Source organism: Diachasma alloeum, unplaced genomic scaffold (assembly GCF_001412515.2).
Source record: "Diachasma alloeum isolate Michigan unplaced genomic scaffold, Dall2.0 Dall_scaffold_00216, whole genome shotgun sequence".
NCBI classification, from domain to species: Eukaryota; Metazoa; Arthropoda; class Insecta; order Hymenoptera; family Braconidae; genus Diachasma; species Diachasma alloeum.
This window is the reverse complement of record NW_021680381.1, coordinates 1,408,017-1,430,537: the sequence shown is the minus strand read 5'-3', so window position 1 is coordinate 1,430,537 and position 22,521 is coordinate 1,408,017. Positions and strand designations below refer to the sequence as shown.

The following is a 22,521-nucleotide window of genomic DNA, read 5'->3' as shown; positions in this document are numbered from 1 at the left end:
CAATATTTCAGGTGAAAATTCACTAAAAATAACGTAAGTTTTATTGAACTTGTTGCATTTTGATCTACGCTTTTGGAAACAAATTACTTTCATGAAGAAAAATTAGAGATAATTTTTAATGATGAAAGAATTTGACGATTTTATGGGTTTTTCCGTTTGGCGAAGAGGGGATGGAGGTGGATAGATAATACCAGCAATTACCCGTCGACCATCGCTAATGGCGTAACCTTATTTATATGCCGGATTTCCAATAATGCAATTCATTAGAGGAGGTGGGGACTCGGGATCGAAACAATAGCCTCTCGGTGTATTTAAAACGGGTTTAAGCTCGACCTTTATGTTTTTTGCTCGAGATTCGCGCATTCTTTACACCCGAATGTTTCGGTTTTCAGGGGAATGAATTATTCAGTCCGGTGGAATAATTCCAAAGATTGTTCGAGAGGTAATTGATTGTGGTTTTGACTTCTTTCAAGGAGATTTTTATCTTAAAATTTTTTTTTTCGACAATATTGTTGTCGGAGAATAATAAACTCAACGATTTATTCCAATGAAAATGTTTTAATTATGTGAAAAGAATGATTAATTTGATCCATTTCATTTCGTTAGAAAATGGGAAAATAGTCTTTCAATTATCTCGATAAAATGTACCTGAGAATATGTCGGAGAAGCTCTCCTTCAGAAAACCCGGAAAATCCTTCAGATTCCCTACAAGAAATATCTTCAGAAATTTCTTTCTAAAATCCCTCATTCTCGAGATAAACGCAGAATCAACAAAAAAAAATAACGACACAAAATATGTCGGTTCAGCACTTGACTGGTAATTTAATTCAATTCCATGTAAAAAAGGAATTCTGTGAACTTATAACGACACCCTTTAACACATTGACAAGTCTGCAACTCAAGAGGAAGTTCTCGAGTTGCCCCGAGGGGTCTAAGAAGCTAGGAAAAAAAATGACTCGACGACAGGAGGGGAAAATGTGCAGCGGTATCGATTGCACTCAAGGATTTACGATTAAGGCACACTCTCCACCCTCTTTTGCCCCCGAGAAATTGACACTGGGTATAGTGTCTCCAACTTTTCACTCCCCGAGACAGTCTATTGGTAGATAGATTCCTCTGGAAGATTCGGTCCACTGAACTGGGAATTGGGGGATCGATTAAGGATTGTTTATTAATATTTATGGCAATCCTTCATCACTAGGGCGACAGAGAACTGTTTAAGGATGACCGAGATTCACCCAGTCACACTGAGAGAAAAAATTAGCTCAACCAAGCCGAAAAACCATATCAGCAGCGACGTGGTGAAACGGTTTAAGTCGACTCATCTCCCAGTTTAATTTTTGAGGAATATTTCCGAATCTAAGGGAGATAGCGAAATTTTCGTAATTACATTTGTTGTAGCTCTCTTCCGGCTCTACAAAAAAGGTTATGACAAAAATTTTGCTATCTCCCTTAGATTTCGAGATATTCATTGAAAACTGGTCAATAGTCAAAATTGACTTGTACCAGTCTACCACTTCGCTACTGATATGTTCCACGTGAGAATATTTGATGGAGTGGAACAGATTTGCTTGAGGGAAATTAACCAACTTTATAGAAGGACATTTAATATCTTTCACAAAAATTGAATTTTTGTCGTGATCATCAGAAATATTCCTACAGAAATTCCAACTGTTGGCAGGAAAAATATAATCCATTGCCCGACAATCATTTGATCTGAGAGAACTCCGTAGGTTTATACCATAGAAAGATTACATTGATGAGAAAAAAAATTTAACTACTAATTGTTGAAATTCACCAACTGGTTGCTAATACATTTTTTTCAACAACTATTTGGTGAATTCCACTAGCCAACCGGTGAAATTCAACAACTATTTGGAGAATTCCACTAGCCCGTTGGTGAAATTCACCAAATAATTTTTTCCGTGCATCAATGCGTCAGAGACGAAAACAACCGGAATACTCCCTTCTTTCTGAGAGTGATAGCTCAAAGGAGTCACGATGGTTGATTTGACCCCGGCAGCATCTTTCAAGACGTCAATACACTGGAGAACCCAGCGAGGAAAGCACAGTACACGATGTGCAGGGCACGGTTGAATGGCAATGTTAATAATATGAACAGCGAAAAAAATAGAGCAGTGAAACTTTGATAAGAATTTCTTTGAAACTAGGAAGACAATGGAGACCCTACAATCATTGTGTCAGTCTCTTTGTCCATTTCGATGTTTATTTTCAAACGCCAGTGAGCTTTTTCATTTTATTATGAAACCAATCAACAAGAACTCGATGGGCTTTATTGAAGTCTGGATGCAACAGAAAATTGTTTACTTCAATGAGATAAAGGAGATGTACTCATTTTGATGGATTCATTTTACGATGGATCGTAATTCAATACCTTCTCTATAAACTTTGTGTGTGTTTTTTTCGAGAGATCTCGTGAAAAATAGCCACGGAAAATGTCGCTTTTATTGCTGATGAATGGAATGCAGTGAAACAAAATCAATGTTTTCGAAATGGAGTAATTGATGTTTCCTATTTTTATTAGAAAACATTGATTGATGAATTTTTTTACTCTTTTGGGGGTTTCAAGTGCGAAATGAAAAATATTGCCCATAGTCTTGCACGAAATAAATACCTTGCTTGATGGCAACAACCACCAACGAATGAGAAAAACACGATTTTGACAACAAGAATGTAAATAAAATTATGAAACTCTTAAAAAGAATGAACCTACGCCATCTCATATAATGTAAAATATATGTACCAATTCTTATAAAGTCGCTAAGGACCTCGTTGTCGATGCGATTTTTAATAAAAAAAAAACAATTTACTATTTTTAAAAATTATGGGGGACACATTCCCCGCCGCTAGGACACGCCCCCCGAGCTACGGATAGTAAGAGCTAAGGGAAGTCCACTGTAATCACTTCTATTTTCCTTATGCTCCTTCGCTTTCACTAAATAATTGAACCGAAACTTAACTTCTTTATTCATCTTTCGCTGATGGGATTTATTGAAATTCCACTAGAAATGTCACTCTCCATTCCGTTGTTGCATTGTAATTGTGGTCTAAACCGCTTAAATTATTTGATACAGTTTTGCATAAAATAAATACTTTCCTCGATGGTAACAAAGCCCAACGAACGAGGAGCATAAAAAAAATAAAAACACCGGCGCTGCAAAATCTGGAGAATGTGTGCATGCAGGGGTGATCGTGGAAAATCGTTACGAGGTCATACGACGATCTCGTTCACGGTACCAAGGGGGTCAGAGGGACCATCGTACGAAATTCCCCTGCCGTGACGCTCTCAATTCCATTCTATAGGCACCACTCGTGAGGCACGCCCGTATATCCTGCAAACTTTACTCATGCAGCTGCGCCACTCTCATCGGACCCCTCCCCCCAAATTCGGCGAATATTCTCTTTGCAGTTTCCAGATTTTTTTTTCACCTCTTTTTTCCGGATTCTTTTTATTTACTTAATTCGTCGATGGAGTTCGGGATTTGATCGAGTGATTTTGAGAGGAGAAATTGGATTCCATGTTTGAGTTGATGATGTCTGTTGGGGTAGAATAAAAGAGAGCGGAGTTGATTTAATTAGAGGTGGGGAATGCGTCTGAAATTGATTCTCAGATTATTTCTACGGACAAGTCTTGAAGGGGGGCTGAGGGGAGTTTTCGGGAAGTTTTTGTTAGAAATATTTGAGATTTATAGAAAAGGTCTTTTGTGATTTTTTTTCATCATTGGGTTGTCGGATATTTGCGAAATGAAAAACTGACCATCAGTCAAAATCGACTTAAGGGGGATGGCTTCATTTTAGTACACTGTTAAAAAAATTTAACTGAATTTTCCAGAAAATGACACTGAATTCAATTTAACGGAAAAAAATCAATGAAATTTCAAGTTTCCCTGAAAATTCAAGGAAATTCCTGATTTTTCAGTGGAAGAACCATGAAGATTCCGAAATTTCCATGAATTTTCAATGTAAACATGATAATTCAATAAGAAATTGCTCTGAAATTTCAAAAAATTGAAAGCTCAAGGACATTTTTGCTTGAATTTTCCTAATTTCCATTAATTTTCATGGAATAATTTAACTGAAATTTAAAATTTCTATGAATTTTCCACGAAAACTACGAATTTCCAATGGTAAAATTCCCTGAAATTTCAATGAAACCGTCACTTGTTTCATATTTCAAGACTAAAGCCTGAAAACTTCAGTGAAAATTTTTTAACAGTGTACTGTATTGACTAATTGAGCATTATCAAATTATTGCAATAATTGTTTACAATAGAAATAGAGTCACAATGTTACAAATTTTTTGTGGTGATGGAAAATCTCTAGGACAAGTGCTTCCACATTTTTTGTTAATATCCTCTCCAGCATTTTTCAAAATTTGGACTCCATTGTAAATCGAATTTTTTGAGAAAAACTCATCGAACGATTGAACAGGTGCTGTAATCAAAAGTCGAAGTCCCTTTCCCACGAATATTTCTTCAGTAATAAATTTTCCACCTTAAAAGCAACTTTCTTATTTTAAGTAAATTTCCTCTGCGAATATTTTATTTTTCGATGTATGTCCAAAATGACAAATAAATCAATGAAAATAATTGAGATTGTTAAAATAAATTACTCCGTTAATTAAAACATTTTTAATAATTTTTAACGAGTAAAAATAAATTACATTTCTCCACTTCCCTGAGCCAACATCGATGATTACTCCCGATGTATTAATTTACCTCGACTGCGCCTATTGAATGAACGAGGAAGAATCACTCCCGGTGGAAAAATAAATCGCATGTGCTGAACTATTTCTCTTCGTTTTATCGAAAACTCAGCGGCGATTAATAACGATACACGACTTGCCGACTCCGCAGTGGGACGCCTTAATTATCGGAGGATATAGGAGAGACTTGTTGTCGATTGACGGCTGGATTTTGCTGGCTTTAAAGAAATCGTTTCGTGGTATTAAATGGATAAACTACTGCTACTTCGAGTTTGTAACGAAGTCTTCAAGATACGTATGCTTTATTCGAGGGAGATACGATTATGGAGGGAATGCACGGAGAGTTCTTTCTTTCCTTTCTAAAGAAAACGCATGGTGATATCTCGAATCGAAAATGAGAACTCGAACATGGCGAATACCTCGAACGAATGGAGAAAGTAAGGCGATTTTCATGCGCGCAATCGTCTGGCGTCGAATTTTCATGAAATCCGTCTAGCAAACAAAAGCGAATTGAATACCATTCGATGAAACATGAACAAACATGAATAACTCCACTTTCTTAATAGTATTGCCTTTAAGGTAAATGATCCTACACAGAGAGAATTTTTTGATAATAATTATCCTACCGTTCTATAAAAGTGTATCATGAGTCATCGTTTCCTCATTTCTATCCCGAAATTTAATAAAAATTAATATATCAATAGCGAAGCGGTAAACCGGGTCAAGTCGATTTTTACTTTTGGCCATTTTTTGATGAATATCTCGGAATCTAAGAGAGATAGCTACATTTTCCTCATGACCTTTTTTGTAACCCTTAGTTGGCTCTACAAAAAAGGTTATGACAAAAATTTTTGTATCTCTTTTAGATTCCGAGATATTCGTCAAAAACTGGCCAACAGTTAAAATCGACTTGACTCGGTTTACTGCTTCGCTCCTGATATGATGATCAAATTTTATTCAACGTTAGAGAACTTTTATCCTGACGCATAATAAATTTTACCCTTCCAGTCCAATAATTTTTATGTAGAGAACAACGAAAATTCTAGAACAGTTGGTAAATTTTACCCTACCGGTACAGTAATTCTTACTCTACCGGCACCGTAATTATTATTTTTATCAGGATAAAATTTCTCTAACGTAGAATAAAATTTGATCATCATGTATCAATTTTTACTAAATTTCGGATAGAAATGAGGAAACGATGACTCATAATACGCTTTAATAGAACGGTAGGACAATTTTTATCAAAAATTTCTCTCCGTGTACGCTCGTGTAGCTAAGGTGAACACATGATCAGTCCAATATTTCTATTGAAATGAGTGTAAAGATGCGGTGCTTCAAATTTGATATCAGAAAGTAAAAACTTCAGAATTAGAGTTCACTTATATTAATCATGATAATTACCATTTCTTAATAAATAATCGTCCATAAACGAGGAAAGTCCCATGTCCCTACGCTCGCTCATTTGTCCCCATGCGCGTCTGACACATGTGCCTATCCTCGTCTCTGATTTGAATGATACGGAAAAATTATATCCGAACTAATGACATCGTGAGTAAAATTTAAAAAATTTACTTGTGCGTGTCATTAAAGACGATTTAACCAGAAAAAAAGGCGAAGTACTCGGATACCCCTGAGCAAAGAAAACTATTCTCAACTCCAGAAATGTTTTTTCTCGTAATTTCAGCACTGATTCTCGGGAATCCGAGGGATCATGAAGTCTTCCCTCAAGATATCTCCCTTTGTTCTCGATCTTGACCTTTCGCACGATGAGAGTTCGATCGTTCGCCCCGCGGGCAACTCCTTTCCACCCCCCCCTCCCCCTCCCCCGGGTGTTCAACCTCCAGCCCCCCTCGCCCATCTTGTTAAAGTCCATCGCATTCCACAATCCCCACCCACACCGACCCACATGCACATTTATTACGAGACAAAACGATACACACCTAGTCTCACCTTTGGATGAATAAAGAAAACCAGAGAAGCAGAAATGAAATGAGATGAATTAGATCACGAAAATGATTTTATTGTTGTTTCGGTGTGGAAATTCGTGTGTTTTTTATGGCATTTAACAGGGTGGGCCAGTGGAATGGAAATCGGATAACTTTGAGCGCGGCGTGAGACCGGAGTTATGATATAAAACCACAGGCCCATTATGATACCTCGTCACGCGATTGTTATTTATTATTGTTTTCATTGTTGTCTAATTTTTTTTATTCTCATTCACTCTTGTGTTGGCTGGACAAATGGGGCAGTTAGGGATTTAATGGAGGCTTTATGGGGATCACATGGGAGTGAATTTAATCATGAGTTCATCTCATTCTCCTGGGATCATAAAAGAATTGTAGAGTCATAAAATAATTTGCGCCGGAAATGGAATTAATTTCTTAACAGTTTATTTCGCGAATATCACAGGAAATAGTGGGTTGAGGGTAGAATGTCAGATAAACTCGTTTGTAGGGCATACAATTTTTTACTGAAAATACTTTCGGACGTTTTTTGTATCATCCATCGTTCCGGAGATAATTTTGATTGAAAAGTACCGGAAAATAATGAATCAAAAAAAATCTTCACTCATTAGTTCGGAAATATCGCAGAAACTAGTGGTTTTAGAAAAAAATGTTATAAGCGTTTTCTGTAGTGCTAGAAATTACCCACCAAAAAGTTTTTATGACATTTTCCTCTAAGCCGCTTCCCTCGAGAGATATTTGCATAATTGGCTGTCTCAATATTCAATTTCTCAAAATCATTCCTCTTGAGAAAAATGTAGAGTTAATTAATGAAAAAAATGTTTTCTGATTTCTTTCATCATCAATAATTTTCGAGATCATTTCAGTTGAAAATTAACGAAAATAAATGAATCAGAAAAATCTTCTCTTATTATTTCCCAAATCTCTCAGAAACTAGTGAATCTAGAAAAAAATGTCATAAATCTTTTCTGTAGTACTAGAAATTCCCCACGAAAAACCTCTAATAACATTTTTTTCTAATTCTCTCCCCTCAAGAGATATCAGCTCAATAAACTCTTTCAATATTCAATTTTTCAAAATCATTCGTCTTGAGAAAAATGTGGAGTCATTAATCTCAATCATAACCGTCTGAATTAATTAAAAATCGAGTATATTCCTCAAGATGAATGAAATCAATACAACATGAATGCGATCATAAAAGAATTCTAGAGTGATTCAATAATTCTTGGGATGTGCTTGGGAAATGAAATTTAACTTCTTACAGTTGAAAAATTTGAAAAAAAATTTCATAAAATTTTTTTTCCAATTGGTTTCATCATCAATCAAATCCGAGATCATTTCACTTGAAAATTAACAAAAGCAGATGAGACAGAAAAATCTCCACTTATTATTTCCCAAATTTCTCAGAAACTAGTGAATCTAGAAAAAAAATGTCATAAATCTTTTCTGTAGTACTAGAAATTCCCCACGAAAAACCTCTAATAACATTTTCTTCTAATTCTCTCCCCTCAAGAGATATCAGCTCAATAAACTCTTTCAATATTCAATTTCTCAAAATCATTCGTCTTGAGAAAAATGTGGAGTCATTAATCTCAATCATAACCGTCTTAATTAATTTAAACTGCAGTCTATTTCTCAAGTTGAATGAAATCAATGCAGTATGAATGCGATCATAAAGGATAAATAACGGTTGACGGCTCATTGTATGACTCCATAGACTCGTTACACTATTATCTCATTTCCGGGATGAGTCACAGCATCAAAACTCGAGTGAAGCAGTTCGGCAACAGGAGTGAACCGAGGTTTCCAATTCAATACTCACTCGTACACATCCCGGGTTATCATACGTAATGCTCGTGTTCATGCGACGCAGGCCTCCAATGTCGATACAATGCAATGGCAATATATTAACCAGCAACTTTCAGACAGGTTGACCCAGCTCCGACAAATTATTGCGAATCGATTTGACGCTCGTTTGTATTACCCTCCCGTTGCATTATTTCGGTGTGTCAACCATTGGGAATTGCAATTGAATTTTCAACGTTGTTGGACTCTATTGTTCTAATTTTCCGGACCAAATTCCCCCTGAATTTGTTATTGTTTCTAACGTTAAATGGTTTCAATTTTCAAATGGACAGTTTCCGTCAACACCCAGGAAAATGGCTTTTTAAATCAAATAAAAATGCATTGTTACAAATTTTCTTTCGGATTTTCCGCTCCAAATTCCGGAAATTTTTATCGTGTTCAAGTTCCACTGAAATTTCAGGAAATCTTGTCATTGAAAAATCAAACATTCTCTTGATTTTCTGTGCAAATGACCTGAAAATCAATAAAATACTTGATTTATCAGTTCAATTATTCTGTGAAAATTCAAAAAAATCAGGAAAATTCAGGCAAAAACTGGAATTCCACTGAAAATTCAAAAAAGTCGCGAAATTTCCATCTCACTCCCACTGAAAACCCCTGAATGTCCGCGAATTCTACTTGAGATTTATAAACATTTTATCCCTAAATTCGATTCAATGTCACTCTCATGAGATTTTTATTGAATCATACTGGGTCGACATAACCGACAAAACCCAAAACTTAAATCTGAACGATTACAAAGCTTCCATTCGGAAGCAAAAAACATCACTCCCAAATTCTCCCATTTCGCGACAATCTCCCCCCTAAAAGAAGCCCTGAAAAATCGATTCGTCCCGAGCATTCACCCGCCGATTCCATTATTTGCAAAACACCTCTGGAACCCCCACAAAGCCCTGCCCCAAAAAAACTCCATCCCATCAGGGACAATTAATTTGTCAAAACCCAAAGTTTCACCTCCATTCTTCCCTGCAGCAGTGTCCACTGAATGGGAAACTTTTCTATAAGTACGAATGAAAGCCACAAGGGCGTCAACCAGTGTCGAAAATGAAATGGCCACCCGTGAGGATTCCATCGCCATTGGTATGAATGCACCCCCCAAAGTCGACACACTGTAAAGGCCCCATACACACCAGCCCTCACCCAGAATCGATCGGCTCTCCCAGTTGGCTTTTGTCTCCTCTTATTCCCAGCATCACCAAAGATATGCTCGACATGGCAAATCTCAAACTATTACGAAACTCCATCCCATGTAACCCATTCCCCGAGTGCGCCATTATACCAGAAAACCTCTTTGTCTCTCCTGCCAATAAATACCGTTATGATTGAGCAAGTCTATCTCCATAATTTTTTATTCACCATTTCTCCAGCACAACTCGTCCAACTGTATGCATCAGTTGTGCTGTTTTTACTTGGGTCACACGGTGCCAGAGTTATACAAATTGTTCTGTATCGCTGGAGAAATTATGAATATAAACATTTACCAATGTTTACCATGTTTATCTATTTTCATTTCTAAAGATTATTCGACTAGACACGCTTGATCGATCACTTCTTGTGGTGGACCTGTTGCACAGTCATTTGCACGACGATATTATTCGTGTCTTTTCTGGATGAATAATGATAGTGTATGAATAGAATTGATGGAAAAAGGGGAATAAAAATGATCGGCGAAGAAAGGAAATGATTTTTTTTTTAAGGAAACACCTGGACGTTACGCCAGATGGGGATATTGAATTTTTGTGACGGGAGTTCAACCGATTTCCGATAATGATATATTGCAAAGTAGTTGAATCAGTGTAGACTGGGGAAAATGGGGAATTTGATAATAGTTTTGCAAAGATTTCGTATTTGATTCAAATAAAACTCTTCGTTTGAAATTTTTGGATTGATTTCAACAGTATTTTTGATAGAAATTGATAAGTTCGAGTAGTTCTTTCAATCCAAATATTGAGAAATACTTGGTAATAGAAAAATTGAAAGAAAATTGGGAAATTAAAGGACATAATTGTTCAATTTCATCATAAAAACCCTCAATCAACCAATAAATTCTACCAAATAAGTAACAATATTTTTTATGGAAATGACGAATCAATTATATGAAATAGACAGTTATTCATTTCAAATAAATAAACTGTTTATGAATAGAAACAAATAAACGATCATTACTTTCCGATAAATTCGTTCTGTTTGCCGTCCAAATAATAATTCGATTTTTAATTAATAAAATCTTCATTGGGATCGGAGGAACATTTGTTTGTACTTGGAAGCTATTTATTCAATTCAAATAAAGCGTTTCCCCAGGTGAAGATTGCTTTTTAAAAGAAAGTAAAAAACAATAAAAAAATTCTCGGAATTTTTTCCTAGGCCCATTACTTTAAGATATGTGTACGTCCACGTGAAAAGGGCCCACTTTGTCGCATTTATTTTGCGAGATATTCACGTTTTTGTGTTCACACCTTCTATTTAAATCAATGTTAAACTGATTTTTTCATTTTCTATACCGACGTAATTTTTCATACTATCGTGTTAATTTTGGGCTCAAAATGTGAGGAATCTCACTAAGATTACCGGAATATACGTAACTCCAAACCGACCAAGTGGGCCCTTTTCATGTAGATGCCCTCATATATTCTCCAAATATTGAGCAATACTTGATAATAAAAAAATCATCTCGAATTTCTCAACACAAAGAAAAGTTTCCTAATATGCAAACTGCATTTATTTGAGAGAAGTAAATTATTATCAATGGCTTAAATCTCCGAACGTTTGCGCCTCACGGAACCCGAATACATTCTCATTTATCACTATGATTTAAACGATTACAAAGCTTCCTTCGGAAGCAAAAACAATGTTTAAAAATCTCGACACTTTTTTCTAGACCCACCTGGGGGCCTATTCTCGAAATATTTCCGTGCGCGGAATCGACTCCGTTGACGGAACGCCTGTATGATTCCTACACGGAATTCGTCTACGAAGCCACTTCCGTGCACGGAAATATTTTGAGAATAGGCCCCCTGTTCAAGATATATCCTCCCAATGTTGCGCAATACTCAATAATAAAAAACGACTGACCTCGAATTTCTCAATTTCCCCTGAGCCTCCATAAAGCCCCCCAATTACCGAATAAATCCCACGAAATAACCATCGGAATTTTCGCATTACCCTTTTGATTAACCCCCACATCTGATCTCTGTTCCAGGTCGTAGTTGAGAGTGCAAGCGGTGCCCAGGAGTACGGTGACCTGGAGATTGACGCTGACTCACCCGTGAACCCTGACCTCCTCTTCGACTCTCAGCAGCCACCGATGCATCTCTATGTGCTAACCGAGAAGAAAGTATCAAAGGTGAAGGTGCAGGAATGCTCAGTTTATAAAACCTGCTGGGATTGCTTGGGCGCCAAGGATCCCTACTGCGGCTGGTGCTCACTGGAGAACAAGTGTAATCTCCGGAGTGACTGTCAGGACGCTGCCAACGACCCACTCTACTGGATAAGCTACAAGAGTGGCAAGTGCACAACGATAACAACTGTAACGCCGGATCAGCTCCAGAAAACGACAGCCAGAACTCTTGATCTTGTCATTGATAATCTGCCGACATTGAATGGAGATTTCCTCTGCGCGTTTTCGGCCCTCGATAAGACACTTATCACCAATGCCACGCGGAAATCGTATGGGGTCAATTGCACAACACCTAGGACTGATCTACTGCCGTCGATACCAGCTGGACATCATCACTTCACAGCTAAACTGTCCGTCAGAATGACCAATGGGCCTGATCTTGTCGCCACCAATTTTACCTTTTTCGATTGCAACACTTACTCGTCGTGCACGGAGTGCGTCTCATCGAGCTTTCCCTGTGATTGGTGTGTCGATGGACACAGGTGCACCCACGACACAGCCGCCAATTGTCGTAATGACATACTCGTCACTGGAGTCAGTGTATGTGTCGTCTTAATCCAAGTTTTAATTGAATTTTTCACTGGACAATGAATGAACGTTTCTTTTTTGCCGGGAGGGAACAAGTTTCATTGAATTCTCGGATTGTTTGTTCACAGAGGATGGGACCGAGTTACAGAAGTGGACCTGCATTCTGCCCGACGATAAATGCTACCGACTCGCAGGAGATTCTTGTGTCTTCGGGAATTAAAAAACCTATTCGGGTTAAAGTTCATATCATAGGGGTGAGTGAATTCTCCTTTGGGTTTGTTTTTGGAGGGAGTTTGGGGAAGTAGAAGTTCTTGATTCAATCATTTTTTTGCTCGGTAGTCGTTGGAAGTTTCTGATCTGATGTGAAGGGGAAAACACGGAGGACTGAGTATTTTATACTGATCATTTTGGGAACATCTGGGGAGGAAGGGTGGGAGGGAAAATGTCAAACGTCTTACTTTGTAGTTGATGAAATCGGATGGAGACAAATCTTCTGCTTTATTCATGCCGTCAATGTGTCAGGAACTTTTCTTCTTTTATCATTCATCATCTATATAAATCTCCAATCTTTTAGAATATTAAATTCATCGAGAAATAACGGATTTACGTCATGTAAAACTATTTGAAATTTTCTATTCATTTCAATAATACTTTTGTTATAAATTCATCAATTCGTGTATTTATTTCAACAACATTTTAATGATTTGAAATAAATAATTCAGTTATACCTTTTTTAGCGGCTTAAAAAACATAACAACGGACGTTTCGAAATTTGACATTAAGGAGACAATTGGAGATGTGCAAAAAGTTTGTGACAGGGGAAACTTTCCACACATACCCCACTTGAGTTCAAGTCCGTGTGCCTCCGAATTTTTTAATTTGTGCATTGATAATTATTTGATTGTTTCCCTCGCTGTATAGAGGTTCGGAAAATTGAAGGATAGCATATAGCGTCCTGCTTTCCATAAAATTCATACCTTAAAAACATCTAAGGTTTGATCGTGTGGATAGCCCGGGGATAACGTAGAGTATGAATATACCGGTCGTAATAATGTCTTTCCTAATGGGAAACTTTCCACTTCAAAAAGCACCCTCTTCAATACCCTCGAATGAAAAGGATCGGCCGTAGGACACCCCGTATAACTAGTTTATTCGCCGAAGCGTTAGAGAGAAATATACACAAGTGATGGTAACTATGAATTGTGAAGTAACACGATTCGAGTACGCGGATAGTCTCCAACACTGACTAACTCAGATAGTCGGGATTTCGGAACCTCAGAGGTGCGCGTGAGTCCTCTGAGTGTGTGTGAGCCATGCGATAGTCGTCCCTCAGATAGTACGTAGCGAGGCGCTACAATATAACAAACACAAAATGACGGTGATTTCCACATCTCAGCCATTCACGCTACCTTTTCCAGCAATTCATCATCCAAACCCGATTCGTCTGTCAATTCAACATCGAGGGCCGAGTGACGAGCGTCAATGCTCGCCTCCTGGCCGACACAATCTACTGCGACGACATGGAGTTCTCCTACACCTCGCGAACCCCCAACATAACCGTCCCCTTCGCTGTAATCTGGGGCGGCTCCAAACCCCTGGACAACCCCGACAACATCCACGTGGTGATCTACCGCTGCCGAGACATGGCAGACAACTGCGGAATGTGCCTGGCAATCCCTCCGAAGTACGGCTGTGGCTGGTGCCAGAGTACAGACAGATGCGAAGTCAAAGACCAGTGTGGCAGGGGCTCCGGAATCTGGCTGAATCGAAATCAAACCTGTCCGAATCCCGAGATCCACTCCTTCGAGCCCATGATGGGACCCTGGGAGGGCAACACAAACGTCACAATTCGGGGCATAAACCTCGGTAAAACCTTCAACGACATCTACGCAGGAGTGACAGTAGCTGGAGTTCCTTGCCAACCTTACGAGCAACTTTACATTCGAACGAAGCAGATTACGTGTAGGGTGGATGGGCCGGGCTCGAAGAAGCTGGAAGTCGGGCCAGTTATCGTGAAGATCGAAAACTACAGAGGACAGTCTAAGGAAAACTACGAGTTTGTGGATCCAGTGATCGATAATATCTCACCTAGGTATGTAGGAAGTCAATTTTTCCATTAAAAATATGACCAATTTATGCGAAAGTAAAATGAAAGATAAGAGGCAGGTCACTCGCTTCGCTCGCTCCCAGTTAGCGCACGACTAGTAGAATTTGACAGAAGTGGGTGTGACACATAGCAGTCTTTTTTTCGAAAAAGAGATTTTCATTTAATTTTTTTATTTTATTCTAAATAATGAAAGAGATAATAAGATGTGGAGAAGGAATCGAAAGGGTGTATCATATTGTCTTGTTTCAGCCTCCATTCCGTTCATATATTTACAGAAATATATCTTACCTATCACACACATAAATGGGTATCGGAATAGATATGAATTGATGGGAGAAAGTGGAATCCAATAATAACCCAAAGATTTATTAATTCCCCCTTGAATTACTTCTTCCCCAAACTTAACAAAAATGGGCATCCCCCAGAGACGGCCCAAGAAGTAAGAGAAATAATTACACGTAACGATTTGGAATCCACCTCCTCCTCTTAAAAATCTCAATGCATGCATGCATAATGCGAAGACAAAATAATCATTCTTCTGGCGAGCGAAGGGAGGAGGTGTCGAAGCCCCTATAATCCCGAATAACCCAAAGATTTATTAATTCCGCTTTGAATTGCATCTTCCCTAAACTTAACAAAAAAGTCCATCTCCCAGATACGGCCCAAGAAGTAAGAGAAATAATTACGCGTCACGGTTTAGGATCCACCGCTTCGTCTTAAAAGTCTCAATGCATACCTAATTCAGAGACAAAATAATCATTCTTCTGGCGAGCGAAGCGAGCAGGGGGCGAAGCCCCCCTAGTCCCGAATACCCCAAAGATTTCCAAATCCCCTCTTAAGCAATCTCGTCCCTAAACTTTCGTTTTTAAACCCACCCCAGATACGGCCCCAGAAGTGGAGGAACGATCGTAAAGATAACCGGCAAGTACATGAACGCGGGAAGTGAAATCCGCGTAACGATTGACGAGCTCGCCTGCTCAGTGATATCCGCCGAGTTCAACGAAACCCTCTGCATGACCTCCGCGAGCAACATAAACCGAAACGGAACCCTCCTGATGACGTTCGACGGTAGAAACCGAACCTACAACGGTTACTTCGAGTACGTCGACGATCCGACGATCGAGTCAGTGGAGAGTGGAGTCGCAGGACAGATGAAGATCCCGAAGGGAATCCCAGCGGGTGGAATCAAGATCTCGGTCACTGGAAAGAACCTGGGCTACATCCAGAATCCCCAGATGTACGTGTACTACGATGAGAAGATGTTCGTCTCCCGTTGCGATGTGCTGAGTCAAACGAGCATGGACTGTCGTTCCCCCTCGATCGAAGTGCCTGAGAACGTGGGCCTCGATGCAGAGCGTCCCCTCGCCCTTGAGTACGGCTTCAGGATGGACAACGTCACTGGGGTGCAGAACCTCTCCCAAAACGGTTTCAATCACTTCCTGCTGTATCCAAATCCAATCTACGACGAGTTCGATGAGGAAGTCAAGTACTACAAGAGTGACTACTTGACGATCAACGGACAGCATCTGGACAGGGCGTGTCAGGAGTCCGATGTGATCGTGCAGATTGGAAGTACCTACTGCAATGTGACGTCGTTGTCTAGGCAACAGCTGACCTGCAGACCCCCTCCATCGCAGCCTCCTGCCTTGAGCGCTGAGGGGCTGCCTGACAAGCAGGAACTCCCTGAAGTGATTGTCATCGTTGGAAACACCTTGAGGTTCAACATTGGGAAACTGAGCTATGCTCTGCCCGCTGGACTCAACGGACCCCTCTCCAGACCTGCTCTCATCGGCGTCATCGCTGCAATCATCATCCTCGTGTTCATCTTCATCGCCTTCTTGATCGCCTATAGGAGGAAGTCGACTGAGAGCAATCGAGTCCTCAAGAACATGCAGGAGCAGATGGACATACTTGAGTTGAGAGTTGCTGCCGAGTGCAAGGAGGCATTCGCGGAATTGCAGACTGAGATGACTGATCTCACTGGGGATCTCACCAGCGGTGGCATTCCATTCCTCGATTACAGGACTTATGCCATGAAGATTCTGTTCCCTAATGTGGATAATCATGTTGTTCTCCAGTGGGACAGACCTGAGCTGCAGAGGAAGGAGAAGGGGCTGAGGCTCTTTGGACAGCTCATTATGCATAAGACGTTTCTGCTGCTGTTTGTGAGGACTCTCGAGAGCAATCGGTACTTCTCGATGAGGGATAGGGTCAATGTCGCTAGTTTGATCATGGTTACGCTGCAGAGTAAGATGGAGTACTGCACTGATATTCTGAAGACTTTGCTTGCTGAGCTTATTGAGAAGTGCATGGAGGGCAAAAGTCATCCGAAATTATTGCTGAGGAGGTAAGATTTATTATTATATGTTTTTCATTGCGGGTGATTTTAGATTTTGCATGGAATTGTTCTTGATGCTGGGAACAATTTGGGGAGGATGATTAGACATGGTTTTTTACATTACGATGAACAATTCGTGAAATAAATAAATAGTAAGATGAACAATTCAAAAGTAACGAGGAACAAATGACTGAAAATGTGAAGAAAATTTATAGAAACACCAGACGTTTTTTTCTGAGATCTTATTGCGCAGAGAAATTACTTATTTGATTCTTACTTATTTGATATTTGAATCCATATCGTACCTAAAAAAATAAGGTTTCCGAAGGTTTGGATAGTTTTAATTATTTATTTATAAACAAAGAATGTTTAAAAAACCAATAATTCTGGGCAAAATGTGTTTATGATTTTTTTCAAATTTTTCTCACGCAATTTCATTGACAAATTTGATAATTAAAAATGCTAGAATCTATAGTGCGGTCTGTACCAAACTGCAAAATATACTTGGATATCCTTAATGCGAATAAAAATGCCAATAAAAATTGAGCTTATGTTCGAATAAAAGCTCTATTATGAGTAATCTGAATAAACTCATTTATTTGATTTAAATAATAGTTTTTGAAATTCAAATGAATCATTTCTCTGGTCACATTCAATTGGAAAATACGCAGGTTTAACAATGCATATTCGATTTTTAAAAATTGACAAATGATACAGGTGAAAAAACTCAGAGGATTTAGATCCCTGAATTTCCATAGAAAAAATCCCAAGAGATTAATTCGTACAAAAAACTTTATTCTAATCTGATCTATCTGCAGCAATAAATGTAAGTTCTTATAGCATTTTAATAGAAATCCAATAGATATTTAATAGAATTTATCTTCATTTTTACAAAAGAAAACAATACGTATTCAGTATTTTTCCTCCAATTTTAGTGCTTCATGATTCTATTCAATAAAAAAAGAATCATCTGAAGAATACAAGAAAAGTTCTAATGAAAAAAGTCCCGATTTCCCCGGATTTGAAGATATTAATCCCAACTTATCCTCTCCAAACTTGACTTGATCCTTCAAGCACTCCACTCCCAAGTTCTTCCTTCATTCTCAAACGTTTTAACCAACTAATTCCCCAGAGAGACAATCTTAATTGAATTTTCCCCAATTGTTTCGCAATTCTCGACTTTCTCTAGAGCATCGTTATGCAACATGAAATAATCTCCCATTATTATAATTCTCTTTTTCCGACAAATTGTTATTCACTACGAATTCCCCAGTCATGTTTAAAACTCGGATCTTTTATTAACTTCGCAGTGACATTAAAACGAAAATGTAGAAAAAGGGAAATAGGTTGTTACGACTGGAGACATTTAATTAACTCCACAAATTGAATATACCGGTATATTTATCATGATTTTTTCAGAACGGAGAGTGTGGCTGAAAAAATGCTATCCGCATGGTTCACGTTTCTTTTGTACAAATTTATGCGAGAGTGCGCTGGCGAGCCACTCTACATGCTGTTCCGTGCTATGAAGCAGCAGGTTGACAAGGGCCCTGTTGATTCAATCTCCTCCGAAGCCCGTTATTCACTCTCAGAGGAGAAACTCATAAGACAGTCTATTGACTTTAAACCAATGGTTCGTAGTTGATGAATATATTTCTATTTTTAGTTTTTTTTTCATGTACTTGATTAGTTCACACTGAGAGAAGAAAGAACTTGTTCTGGTTCTAGTATATAATAGGGGTCATACATTACATTAAGGGGGGTCACACCAGATTTTTCAAGCACCAGGTTTCAAGTATTTGATGGAAAATTTCAGTATTTTTTTAAGAATGGCTTCTTTACGCACGAAAATGTTTAATAGAAAAAGTTAATAGAATTAGATTTTTCTACATAAGTTATAAGTTATTATCTTCAGATATTTTCTGCAGAAATTTCCTCGGCATTAATTCTCTAAGTGGCTGTCATTCTATTTTCTTCTCTTCTCAGCAAGAAAATCAAACAAAAAACTTAGCACATTTGAGCCGAGGAAATTCGATAGAAAATATTTCAATAGAATAAGTTGTATAGAAAAATCAATAGAAATGCAATAGAATTGTCTACCAAAATCGCTTTTTTCGAGGTTTTTCTATTAAATTTTTTCATCCGTGTTGATTTAAATAAATAGTGTAGACATGAAATATTATGAAGATTTCAGTTTTAAATAACATTCTTTTTTTATTTAACATAAGGAATTGAGTGATTTCGAATTTCATATAATTAATTTTGCGGAAGGTCATATGAAAAACACAAAAAAAATTTCTTAAAACGACAATTGAACTCATTCAATTCGTCTTCGGTGAAATATAGATTTGAAATTACGGTTATTCCATTTTCCAAAGAGGGACCAGCTTATGGAGTCGAACAATTCTGAATATAATATTCCAGATTCATTCTAATTTGATTATTGATTGAGCATTTTGTGAAATGTTCAGTAGGAGAATGTCCATTCTTAGATATTTTCAACGTGCGATTTTCTCGGTTCAAACAAGACTTATTCGAGAACATGTTTATTTTCTCTCTAAGTACATGATTGAGATGGGAGATTGTACGGTGTATTTTACTTTTCGCAGACTGTCTTCGTGACAATTGCTCAGCAGACGGTGTTCAGCAATCTTGATCCTACAACGGAGAATGTGCCAGTCAAGCTACTTGACTGTGACACAATTTCTCAAGTGAAGGAGAAGGCATTAGACACTATTTATCGTGCCACTCCGTACAGCCAACGGCCGAGAAAAGAGGATCTTGACCTCGGTAAGTGGATTTTTTCATTTTTAGGGGATGAATGGAGTCATTAAGGGAACAGGGAAGTTGTTTTTATTGATCATGAACTTGTTGAATTGTTCGAGGGAGAAAATGTGAGTGATTGGGAGTCAGGGGTCGAGTGGTGGAATTAAATCAGTGTGGAATGGGTTTCATGTGTTTTTTGCAAATTTCTTGGGATGAAGAGATTTTATGGCTCAAGAGATTTTATGAGGAGTCATTTTTTTGCGGGGGACATGTTGGACTTTAAATAAATCTTCTGACACTTTTTGTCTGCAAATCTAGTGGGTTTTTAGTAATTAACTGGATAATGAAACTCCTAATTTAAATATTTCAGTCTTTATGATTCTTTCAAGAAGTTGTAATTATCTTGAATAAACAGAAGTTTAAAAGAATTTCTGAGATCTTTTTTGTGGAGGATATCGGGGGTCATAACAAAAGGTCTCTTGAGGAATTATCCTCCAAATTTTTCCCCCATTTCCCCCTCATTCGTCCCAAGTCCTTGCAATAAACATCTCCAATTTGATTACAGAATGGCGAACAGGTGCATCAGGAAGACTGATCCTCTACGACGAGGACACGACAACGAAGACAGAGGGTGAATGGAAAAAACGAAATACTCTGAATCACTACAGAGTGCCAGACGGTGCATCACTGAGTTTAGTCTCAAAACAATCATCCATCTACAATCTTTCGATATTGTCAGAGAAAACTGACAAATCACACAAGTACGAAACGCTCAATCTAAGTAAATTTAGCTCAGCGAGTCCGCCATTGTCACGTGCCACATCGCCCCTCAATCACGATCACGATGGGGGGCTCAAGGTTTGGCATCTGGTGAAGCATCACGATACAGATGCCCAGAAGGAGGGTGAACGCGGCAACAAGATGGTCTCGGAGATCTATCTGACGAGGTTACTTGCCACCAAGGGTACACTCCAAAAATTCGTCGATGATCTTTTTGAAACAATATTCAGTACTGCACATCGTGGATCTGCACTGCCACTAGCCATTAAATACATGTTTGATTTCCTCGATGATCAAGCCATTCATCATGGCATCTCTGATCCCGAGGTTGTACACACGTGGAAGAGCAATTCACTTCCACTCAGGTTTTGGGTCAATCTCATTAAAAATCCAAACTTTGTGTTTGATATACACAAGTCGAATATTGTGGATTCCTGTCTCTCTGTTGTTGCACAGACGTTTATGGATAGCTGTTCGACGTCGGATCATAGGCTAGGTAAGTTGATTAATTAATTTATTCATTATTTTTTTGGGGATTGGATGTTAGGGCGAGGGGTCAAATTAACACATCTCACTTTTTTTGCGTTGATTGTGATGGCTTCAGAATGGCAGCTTTGTAATCGCTCAAATTGAAATTTATCATTTTTTGTGTTACTTTTTGGGTAACTATATATGTTCTAAAACGGGTAACTCAATGGGGTCTTTTTTCTTCATTTTTTTCAAAATTTTCTTGCAAGGGATCAATCGAATTCCATGAATTTTTCGGTGAATGTAGACTTTAATAAGCTCTATTTATTGACACCAATTAAAATCCAATGTTTGGATTTGCGGTCACTCAAAAAATTGTTATCAAAATGTAATTAGTCATGGCTCAAAAAATTGATGACAATGCCCTCTTGATTCTATCAGACCGAAATAATACGCAAAATTTTGATGCCATTTCAATTGATGATAGTACTATGATATGGAAGCAAAGTCCTAATTTATTAGCAATAATAATTATACTCATTTATTAAAACATGCAATTGTCTTACTTATTTTTTATGAAAATAAAAAATTGATGAATTCATTCTCAAAAATTTGTTCAACAATTCAGTTTTTTTGAAAACTCAATTGATGAATTATGCTTGTGATGAGATATTTAAAATGTTTTGTCGAAGTTTGAAATTTTTTATGTTTAATTTAATTAAAAATCGATGGGAAGTCGAGAAAATTATGCAGTTATCCCTGTAATGACGGATTTTAGGACGAAATATTAAGGGAGCTTTTGAAAATAGGGAAGTTTCCCATCAGGAAGGTCTGTTGCTATTTTTTATAGAATATATCATAAACGAGGGATTTGCGTAATTACATTGAGAGAAATAAAATCTTGAAATTTTCGCTGGGATTTGAGAATTCTTTTTTTTATGGACTGTAAACTGTTGAATATTGGAATGCTCGGTTGGCGCATGAGGAATGTTCGAGATTTTATCGAATTTGTTGATTAATTTTTGTAAATTTTTCCAGGCAAAGACTCACCGAGTTCCAAGCTGCTTTACGCAAAAGACATTCCAGCGTACAAAGAGTGGGTAGAGCGTTACTACTCGGATATTAAAACCATGCCGGCAATATCTGATCACGATATGAACGCAATGTTAGCTGAAGAGTCAAGAGTAAGTATCAAAATGAAAAAAAAAGTGTAAAAAAAGCCTTCAAGAAGAATTTATGTGCAACTTTTTCTCGTGTTGATTCTCATAAATATCGAAAATTGCTGATAAAAAAACGTTCAATGAAAATGCAATATATGCAAATGTATCAAAAATTAACTGCTAATAATAATATCTCAATATATTATTATTCATTTTCATTTTCCTCTAGAAATTCTTCATAATTTTTAAGAATTTATCCCCAATTTTTAAGAACTCGTATTTATGAACTTCAACGCGTGCAAAATTCTGGAATTCAGTGATTTTGTCACTAATTCTCGTCACATCATCACTAATTTCAGTGATAGAAATCACTGATGATCAGCCTAATTCTATCCAATATCCATTATCCCTAATAATT

The 22,521-nt window shown here is 37.9% G+C and overlaps 1 protein-coding gene across 1 annotated transcript in view; it reads left to right on the top strand.

Annotated features, from left to right (window-relative positions):
* LOC107037288 (plexin-A2) overlaps positions 1-22,521 on the top strand; it is a 253,208-nt gene that overhangs the window by 226,245 nt on the left and 4,442 nt on the right. Inside the window, exons 4-11 of the mRNA XM_015255757.2 lie at positions 11,759-12,496; positions 12,613-12,738; positions 13,903-14,576; positions 15,472-16,938; positions 18,349-18,562; positions 19,539-19,719; positions 20,261-20,971; positions 21,982-22,127. Of these exons, the coding sequence (XP_015111243.1) occupies positions 11,759-12,496; positions 12,613-12,738; positions 13,903-14,576; positions 15,472-16,938; positions 18,349-18,562; positions 19,539-19,719; positions 20,261-20,971; positions 21,982-22,127 (4,257 nt within the window). The remainder of the gene's footprint in view (positions 1-11,758; positions 12,497-12,612; positions 12,739-13,902; positions 14,577-15,471; positions 16,939-18,348; positions 18,563-19,538; positions 19,720-20,260; positions 20,972-21,981; positions 22,128-22,521) is intronic.